General features: G+C 44.6%; 1 protein-coding gene across 1 annotated transcript in view; it reads right to left on the bottom strand.

Moving 5' to 3' along the window:
- Positions 1-10,000, bottom strand: part of cacna1ab (calcium channel, voltage-dependent, P/Q type, alpha 1A subunit, b) — a 148,872-nt gene that overhangs the window by 13,066 nt on the left and 125,806 nt on the right. The window contains exons 44-46 of the mRNA XM_076280840.1: positions 4,490-4,595; positions 3,560-3,667; positions 731-834 (exon numbers count right to left, since the gene is read on the bottom strand). Coding sequence (XP_076136955.1) covers positions 731-834; positions 3,560-3,667; positions 4,490-4,595 — 318 coding nt within the window. The remainder of the gene's footprint in view (positions 1-730; positions 835-3,559; positions 3,668-4,489; positions 4,596-10,000) is intronic.

The following is a 10,000-nucleotide window of genomic DNA, read 5'->3' as shown; positions in this document are numbered from 1 at the left end:
TATAAAGAGGGGGGGGGGGAAGAAACAAGACACTGACAAACGGCCATGTTGTATCATCATCATCATCATCATCATTGTATATGCAGTATAATGTTACAGTAGAGTAATCTTGGTTATCTCAATCCAGTTCTTCTACATACCTTTTAAAACCTCTCATGCATTGTTTAAGGGGGATCAGGAAGTCCAGGAGAGGGTTGAAGCAGAGGGAGCAAGTTGGCTTGCTACTACAGCGATAAAGCTGGACCATATAACTTCCATAGGTAAGTAGTGGGAAGATAATACGTAGGGTAGTTAAACACTGAAGAAGAGGATGCCCTTAGGCTTACTGCTAGAGCTACTGGTAGGGCGTTTGGAGATGCAGCTTCAGGAGGGCTTACCTTTAAGGGAGCAACTGTTAGCCTAGCTAAGCCAACCTAGCTAGCTACTGTAGATAAGTAAATGCTAAAGTAGGCAAACTAGCTTAGCAAAGCAAACTGGATCAAATTAACACTGTTCTAGCATTAACCTGTACTAAGTTAGCGTGCTGCTTTGTCAAGGTGTGTCTATTCTAGATTTAACATAGCAAACATATATAAGATAAGTTAGCTCAAACATGTCCCTGCTACCGGGACAGGCTTCTGAGAGAGGAGTGCAAGGGGTCCTTGCTGCTGAGAGGGCAAAAGGGAAAAGGGTTGCAGGTTGGGGCAAGATAGAATGGGACAGTTTAGGGAGGGGGGGTACAAACCGGTACCTGCTCCTCACGGAGAGCCTGGAGCCTTTTGGCCTTGCTCTGGCGGTAGTACTCCATGATCATCATGGCCGCGTAGATCTTCCCCACCGTCAGGTCTGTCGCTGCTGAGAAACGGACAAGTTACCCTGCACGATTAAACGGGGCGAGATGGGACCCTGAGCCGTGGGGGGTATGGGGGTGGGAGACAAGGCATGCCACAAACACCAACAACACCAAAACAGAGACCAAGACATGTACAGGTAACATGTAGTATACAACTCAGGGCTCAACGTTAACTTTTAAAAGTGGTTAAAAGTGGTTGCCAAGCATGATGTTTTGGTTGGCAAAGCTAACCAAACCTGGTTGCCACTTGTAACAATTTGGTAGCCGAGGGCAACCAGGCAACCATTAATGTCGAGCCCTGTATACATCACACAGACACGTACGTATACATCACTGTAACACAGTACGGGGACATGTACAGCACAGTCTTAACAAAGTTACGATATAGTTACGATATAGTACGCCACAGAGCGGAGTCTTTTCACAGGCAGATAGATAGACCTTGTTCTGCAGCATCTACCATCTAGTGACTCTTATCTCTACCGAGTAAAGGCTACGAGGTAGACTATACGCTGGGTGGACTCGAGAGCCGTTTCACCATGACATGGCGTCACCGTAGTGAGCGGGCACAACTGCTGCCATTTTCTGTAGTTGCTTTCTTCAAGATTGGAGCTGAAATTTTTCTCAAGACTCCAGATTAGCATCTGGAGTTTGAGTAGAACATCAAACATATTGAAAGAGAAAAAAAAGTTTGAGCTTCAGAGGGGTAAGAATATTAACCTATTCTCTCTGAGCTAAGATACAGTGACAGTGAGCCTAATGGTGAAACAGCTCAAGATTCTCCAGACTTCAACATACAACAATGTAAATAACTCAAACAATACTTCTGCCACTATCACTAGTTTCACTATTTGTATTACTAAAAGTGCTTATAGGACTCAATAAATAATAGCAAGCAAAACATAGACTTGATTTTGTAAAACTTTGTAACCAACTAACTTTGACTATCCATGCATTAATAGCTACCTTTAAGAACATCTTAGCTCATCATGCCACAATTGTAATTACTGTACATCTACAGTATTATATTAGTAGTAGCCTATATAAACATGCGCTTAACATTTATCGTATGCATATATATATATATATACATTTATTTTAAAACTATATATTATTCTACATATTTCAGGTAATCATATACTGCAAGCTGTTTCGAGGCCAAGGCTATCTGTTAATTAATGTTAGCCAGGCTTTTCCTTTAAGGATCTCTGGGTCTGTTATACTGCTATGCTAGGACCCTACATCCTGAAGTCCTGAAGTGAAAAGACTTCTATAGAGAGAACTGTCTATAGGAAGGCACCCCCTGATAACAGGCCATGGAGAGAGAGGGCATCAGGAAGAGGACTGAGGGGCAGCAGAGGGGTAGCAGAGGGGTAAACCAGAGGAGAGATGAGGGCCAGAGGGGGCACATGTGGAAGAAGGGGCAGCGGTTCACCAGCTGTCTGTGCCAGTATAAGTGATGTGGCAAGGAAATGGGAGTCCTACATATTTATGATGTGATCTGTGGAGTTTTGAAAGGACAATCCATGCAAGGGGGGTTCACTTCCTTGGTATCTAAAACCCAAGAAAAATAACATGCATTCAGATATCAGGATAGGCTAAACTTGAGGGGAGGGAAGGTTGATCTTTTGCTGATCAATTAATCACATGACAGTGTGAAACTGTGATTAAATAGTAGCAATACTAGCATTAAGACAATAATACTCGACTCAAGGTGAGTTAGAGAAACCGAGATAACATGCCATTACTGCCTTGCAAGTTATCTGCACTAAACATCACCTTGAAACATACAAGTAACTATCAGCATCTGTTAAACTCTTCCATCCATTATCATGCAACTATAAGGGCAAAGGGGTTGTTTGTACAGGGTACACTGTAAAATGAATCAGCATGCACCAGTACCTATGCGCTCACACATACGGAACAAGTATGTGTAACTGTATGCTCACGACTACTTAGCTTAGCTGTCATGTAGTCAGCGAATAACAGTCAACATATGGCAGCTGACAAAATAAGATATACTGTGCATTCTAAAATGACCGGTGAGCTGGGATGCATTCATTCAACAAGATGAAGGGAAGAGGGTGGGTCACAGAGTGAAAAGAAGAACTTCAGAAGCATCTGATACAGAGAGAGAGAGAAAGAGAGAGGGAGGGAGAGAGAGAGAGAGAGAGAGGGAGAAAAGGAGGGAAGTAGACCTCCAGGACTAGCCTAAGTGCTAAAGAGCTAAATTAGCAGAGAAAGATACATCTGGTCTATACAGATACAAATCTTGATTAAGTGAGATAGAGCTAGATTAGCTTTCAAGGAGAATAGACCTACATTATCGGACAGATAAAGAGCTAGATTGCTTTAGGAGAGGCCACATTAGATTACCAAAGGGAGCTAAGAACCACTTCAGCTGAGTGACACAGATAGAGATTAACAGATAGACACAGAGCTGGATTTAGCAGAGAGAGATAGAAAGGGGAGTTGGGGGTGGGTGGGGTGTGCTGGAGGGGTATTGGGGTGGGGTGGAGGGGTATTGGGGCAGCAGGCAGGAGGTCGGGGGAGCCTGATCAGAGGGTGCCGAGCGGTGAGTGGTGCTGGCTGAGAGAAGCTGTCCTCGGATGAGTGGTGATATTGTCACGGTCGGTCGCAGCGGGGCCGGCCGGCCGGCTGGAGGAGGAGGAGGAGGGGAGGGCCGCCGGCCGCGCGCTGCTGTGTACAAACCCTTGTGCAACTTACACTTGTGCGGAGTGACCAAGAGGTCCAGGTGCTTCTGGGACAGGTTGGGCCAGATGGCCATCATCTCCTTGCGCAGCTCTGCATCCATCTGATGTTTGTCTGCGCCCCCTGGGGTAGGTGGGTGGGTAGCGATACAGACACACACACACACACACACACACACACACACACACAGAGGCCAACACATATACACGTGGCAACAGACATACATACGCACAGTAGCACACACATACACATGAACACAAGCATTTGTGCACAAACATACCACAAACACATCCACAAACATATGGTTTAGATATGCATACATACAGACACAGATACACACACAAACCACATGTATAGAAACACAGGCCCACAGACATACACACCCACACAGACAGACAGACAGACACACAGACACACACACACACACACACACACACACACACACAGAGAGAGAGCATGCAGATACACATAATATAATTACCAAAGTGATCAAAAACACACAATTAGTTGTACATACATTCAGAAACACACACAAACACACACATGCACACACATGCACACACACACACACACACACACACACACACACACACACACACACACACACACACACACACACACACACGGATATTTCTTTAATTATCATGAGCAATCTGTGGGGGATCTTTTGACATACCACGTTTAGCGTTTAGTGGTATCAAATATGACAAAATCAAATTCAAACTGTGATCTTGTAGATAGAGTAGGCTAGGCTACTAGACAACTCCAGGTTAGGAGGTAGTTTAAAATGAAACCAAACACACAGAGCAGTGAGAAAATCAAACTTGTACGGTTAAAAAATAAGTGACAGAACGTTAGAGCTTCAGAGAGGAGGAAAAGAAAGAGAGGAAAAAAAGAAAATAAGAAAGAGAGTGGGGGGCGGGGCTGGAAAAGGTCCCATCATACCCTTTGCAATCTTGATGTCCAGGGCAGTACGGATCAAGGCCATGAGAGTGGAGTTGAAATGCACCGAGTTGTCGTCGGCGACCGGCAAGTCCATGCGCAGCAGCCTCTGTGGACAGGCCAACCAGTGGGCTCGGTGAGCGTTCGGGGCGGGACAACAGTGGAAAGGCAAGTACCCCTGAACCCCCCTCAGGGGCAGCTTTGGGGTACGGCATGGGGGCAGTGGGGGGGTGGGAGAATAGAGGGACGGCAAGGAGGAGCTCAACAGACTAACAGCCCCCAGTCACTTCCACTCTGGATTATCCGCCAGTGATGTTCGAATATCTAAATGTCTGATGTGGTCTCAGACTTCTGCAATCTACCAGCAGTGTCATGCCTGTGCATCTCATTGGCACCTTTCTGTATGTCCAGGATAGTCTGACAGTCCTGATTTCAATGGGTGTCATACTCCAAGATCAACCGAGGATAGGATATTCACATCTCAGTCTAACTGATATCTGTGAGGGCTGGGGATTACATCAAAATGCCACGACAAAAAATGGCCCCAGACCAAACCTACACTACAACCCCCCCCCCGCCCAACAATGCCGATGTGTGAATAGCTGTGTGGCTGTCATTCACACATTCTTGTTTGCACAACACACAAAGACAGGTACAGTGAGTAGCTCCGCGCACCCACCTCTTAACACCGCACCAAAGACACACATCTCAATTAAGAAGCTTAATTGGAGCCCTCACAGATTAAGAGAGATGCTAGCCTACTGATGTTATGGTCTGCACTTATTGCGGAGGAAATGACCTTGTTGGCTGGGGCACAATTGTTTTAAGCTCCCCCTTACGATCAACTCATCTAGACATTTCATACCTCCACCAATGAGTGAACAGGGGTATAAAAAAAAAAATCAAAGCCTTTCGTTGAAAACAGACGTTTTTTTTTGTTATATGCCTGTTGTCACTCATTGGGAATTACCTTTATTTTGTCAAAAAGAAAGTCATGAACATGACGGCGCTCACAAACAAGCACATGGCATGGCATTAGTGTGTGCGAGTGAGTGAGTGAGTGAATATGGGTGGTGTGTGTGTGTGTGTGTGTGGCCGTTTTCAAGCTCGTCCGGCAAACCACTCACAGGTCACGTTAGCAGCGGCGGCACGAGTAGCAGCAGTGACAGCTGGCAGCCGACCGTTCGAGACGACCAAAGTTAGCGCAAAAGACGCCACGCCCTCAGCTCAACCATGCAACAGAGCATGCAAGTGCGCCCATCCCACGAACGTGCAGCGTGCAAAACGGCATGCTCCCCCCTCCCCCTGCCCCTGTTCATAGCACCAGCAGTCGTGCAGCCGCGCACAGAGTATCATCATCATTGCCTCTTTTCTTTCTTTGGTGGCGTAATGTTGGCTTGTGATCAATGTGTCTTTGTTTGGCGTCTTTCAGACTTATTGGGGTGGGGGTGGGGGTGGGGGGGGGGGGGGGCTGGGTCCCTGGTTGGTGGTCTTCAGTAAAGGAAATAGTTGAAAGGTAATGTCTGGCAGTATATCCAAATTGATCTCATCTCTTGCAAAGCTTAATGGGTGCAGTGTCTTGGAAAGGAAAGTCTTTGTTTGGTAAATGAGTGGCATTTTATTTTATTAAGGGAAGAAAGGTACGTTTTATCTGTTTTTTTTTTTTTTTAAATCTTTGCCTCTTTGGAATCGAGCAGGTGTAGGAAGGTAGGTAGCATAAAAGGAAAAACAGGTAGAGTAGTTAGTGTAGTTAGACTGGAAGGCCATGGAATGGAGTCACACAGATAAAAGGAGAGAAAGAAGAAAGAAGGGGCATGATCTGAGATGGCAAATATGGACAAAGAGAGGAGGAGAAAGAGAGAGCCGGAGAGGAAGAGAAAGAAAAACAGAGATAAGGAAAAGAAAAGATAAGATGACCTGATATACTGTACTTAGTTAGTTTCCCACCCTATTTCAACGAATATGTTGTCTCTTAATTGTTGCTTACAGATAGCCCCTTTCAAACCAAAACTCTTGTTTGTTTTCACACACAGCAGTGCGTTCTATTTTCCTTTCTGCATCTCTTATCAACATAACACAATTTACCCAACACTAACTAACGACCGACACAACAAAAACAAGTGTTGAGCAACAGGTGGGCTATTATTCTCTATTCAGTGCACAGTCAACAGCTAGCATGCTAAATCATTCACTACATTTTTATTTAAGTTTATTGAGTGAAAACTTTAGTTGTCATTAAACAAAAAAAAGCCAGAAAACAGGCACAGTTGATATAACATAGCTTTGTAAGTCTAAAAATCTATTTCTATATTAACTAATATGGACAGATATAAATATTTTGTCGCATCACTGAAAATCACCGACCTGAAATGTAATGTCCGGAACTGGTCATTGTGTGATTCTTAGCTATTAGCTATCTTAGCCTAATAAGGGACCAAAAAAGATGCTACATTCTGGACAATATGTGAATGTAGGCTAATAAATGTCCGGCTGGTGAGATTTTGGCTAAATTAGCAAAATGATCAACTTCTCATATGAACAGCATTTAGATTTCTAGGTAATTCCTTGGATTATAGTTTGGTGTGAAAGGGGTTAGACAAAAGATTATGGAATGCAGACAAGGAGACTCAAACCGAATTGATTCTTCAAATGCTAAATGGGAGGTTGACTTTGATGATCTGCTATGAAAATTAAGGTCAAGACGTGAAACAAAATGTGAGGAGAGCTATATTACAGATATAAAGCAAAAAATGTGTTACAAACAAAAGCCTAAAATAAGTGTATTATCAGAAGTATTTTTTGGTGAAATGCTAAATTACTGCACATTCTTGCTTGAAATAAATTTTTTCACTTTTATGTTCACTTTATTTTGGCTTCTGTTGGTCAATCATTGTATTTGTGGTAAGAGATGGATGGCACTACAGCTCCGTGGTGTATTACATTAGCCCACATAACACTATGGGCAGGTGGCACGCTTAGTTGGAGGCACCTCACGTAAGAAAACGCCTGCCCTTAACAGTTTTTAGTGTCACAGTAACCTTAGCAGGCTACTTAAGGCATGCTAGGTATCAATCGCTAATTTTCAAATAAGGTATCTTGGCTCCTCGGCCCAGAATAAGGGACCTGTGGAGATGCAAACATATTCCTATTTTTAGAGAGTAAATGAGGATCCAGAATCCACCTCTGATGCACATGACAGGGCGTGTCATATTTATCAAGAACTTACACCATGGCAACTACTGGTACTTATAGTCCCAAAATAACAAAAACAATCAATGATAAGATGACCCATTGAGTTTTATATAGACAAACAGGCAGAAAGACCGACAGACAGACACTCAGACTGAGAGATAGACAGACAGACAGAGAGAGAGACAGACAGACAGAGAGAGGGGGATAGAGAGACAGAGAGAGGGACAGAAAGGTAGAGAGAGACAGAGAGGGACAGAAAGATAGAGGGAGACAGAGGAAAACAGCAGAGCTAAGAGGAAAACAGCAAAAGAGAGAGAACAGAAAGAGTGATAGAGAGAATGAGAAGAAGTGAGTGACAGAGAGAGATAGGGAAAGGAGACAGATTGGAACTGCATTGACAGAGGAAAACAAAAGGACAGGTGGAAAACTGATTTGATTGTCGTGGTTCTGGTTGTGGACTTCCCATAAAAGGAAATAAAAAGAAAAACAATGGACAAACAAGACAGGGCTTTCTCTTGCCGTAACCACTAACTCTAGCTACTGGTGTCTATGGCACTATGGGTTAGGCGCCCTCCTAAACTCACCTGTTTCTTATGACCCAGAGGCTGATGTTAACATTTCTGGGTACAATCATATACATCATAGCTATATGACTACACTAGTCTGTGTACGTTTGATTCTATGTACGGTAAGTATTAATTATAATGTAATGTATGTGTGTCTGTGTGTGTGGGTGTAGGTGTGTGTGCCATCCACAGGAGGGAGAGACTCAGAGGCCCAAAGACACACACCCCTTCCCGGTCCTTCTGTACACGCACACGCGGGCCTTGTTCAACACTACTGAGACTTTGTGCTTCCCTATAGAGGGACCCTGTCTAAGGGAAATATAAGCCTCCTAAATGGAGCTAGCTAATTCACTCACATTAAAGCGCTCACTTTAATGCAAATTCTCGGGGTCATCTGTAATAAATTAATATCACTCCATAAGTATCTGTGATGACATCTGGCCTCCTGTATTGCTGCAAGGTCATAGGTTTGAGGGTGAAATACGGCAGGGGATCACTGGTTTCTATAGGGTGTTTGCATAACGTATGGTGAGAAAGCTACCCTGACTGGTATGGGGGATGTAGTAGCTGTAGGTTTCTGGCTCGTAAGCACGGTGCAGAAGGGCTGGCAAGGCACCTTCCCCCCTGTTCCCCCTCTCCTGTGGATGTGGGCATGAACTCCTCCGACTGGCTAACGGCTAAACACTCTTCAATTCCCCCCACAGCTTTCAGCACTTCCCAACAAAAATAAACCAACAAACAAACAAACAAACGGACAAGAAATGAAAGGAACAAATGAAAACCCCCACATAGAAGATAACAGCGCTCACCAACCACACCAACACTAACAGAGAACGGACAGAGTATAATTAGGATATCTTTTTTTTTTTTTTTTCTCGAGGGTGGCGTTTTTGGCGCCCCCTTTAGGCTGTACGATATTATTACGGGCAGAGCCCTCTCTACCTTGTAAGCCACCCGCGCCGGGCACCTCTTCCCCAGGCCGAGCGGCGGGCACATGTGTCTTAGCATCTGATACATATCACTGTAACTGATCCTGCCGCTGGCAGGGGCCCACCGGTGACAAACAAGAAAACAACCAAACCCAAACAAAAATACGCCAAAAAAACGACAATGACAACAAACAAACAGGGGAGGGGGGGGGGGGGGGGGCAACGAACGACAGGAGATATCCATGAGGAAGGGGGTAGGAGGAAGGGAAGGGGGGGGTGCAGACGACATACAACAGATAGGTGTGTGATGGACAAACATGGGGTGGGGAAGGGAGGAGGAGGAGAGAAGGGAGGAGAAAAGGGTGGAGATACACAAAAGAGGAGAAGCAAAAACACAGAGGTTATTTGTTTTGGTTGGTTATAGGTTGGGGACACTGAAGATTGGCCAGCGTATTTGTTGTCTCTCTGAATGTGTATGCGTGTGTGTGTGTGCGTGTGTGTGTGTGTGTATACTTAAAGCTTTTTTTTTTTAGGTTTCCTTTGCTCTAGGACACAAGAAAAAACAGAACAGGAGGGGGGAGCGGATGTGTGTGTGTGTGTGTGTGTGTGTGTCAAAAGTACTTAGTTTCGGTCAGTAAAACACCATTCTATGTGAGCTGCACAGTGTGATAGAAAATAGAGCAGAGAGAGAGAGAGAGAAAGTAGAGAAAAAGAGAGAAAGGGAGAATGAAGGTGAGATAGAGAAAAGAGAGAAAAGAGAAGAGAATAAGGGCCCTCACATAGAACAGCAGTGGAGCTTTTCAGAAACAGGCAAGTGGTCAAAGCAC

Source organism: Alosa pseudoharengus, unplaced genomic scaffold (genome assembly GCF_046254945.1).
Source record: "Alosa pseudoharengus isolate Yale_2024_CS ecotype anadromous, Long Island Sound unplaced genomic scaffold, YU_APseudo_1.1 YU_APseudo_1.1_scf_1, whole genome shotgun sequence".
In the NCBI taxonomy this organism is placed as follows: domain Eukaryota; kingdom Metazoa; phylum Chordata; class Actinopteri; order Clupeiformes; family Clupeidae; genus Alosa; species Alosa pseudoharengus.
Note: the sequence above shows the minus strand (reverse complement) of the source record. Positions and strands in the feature narration are given on the sequence as shown.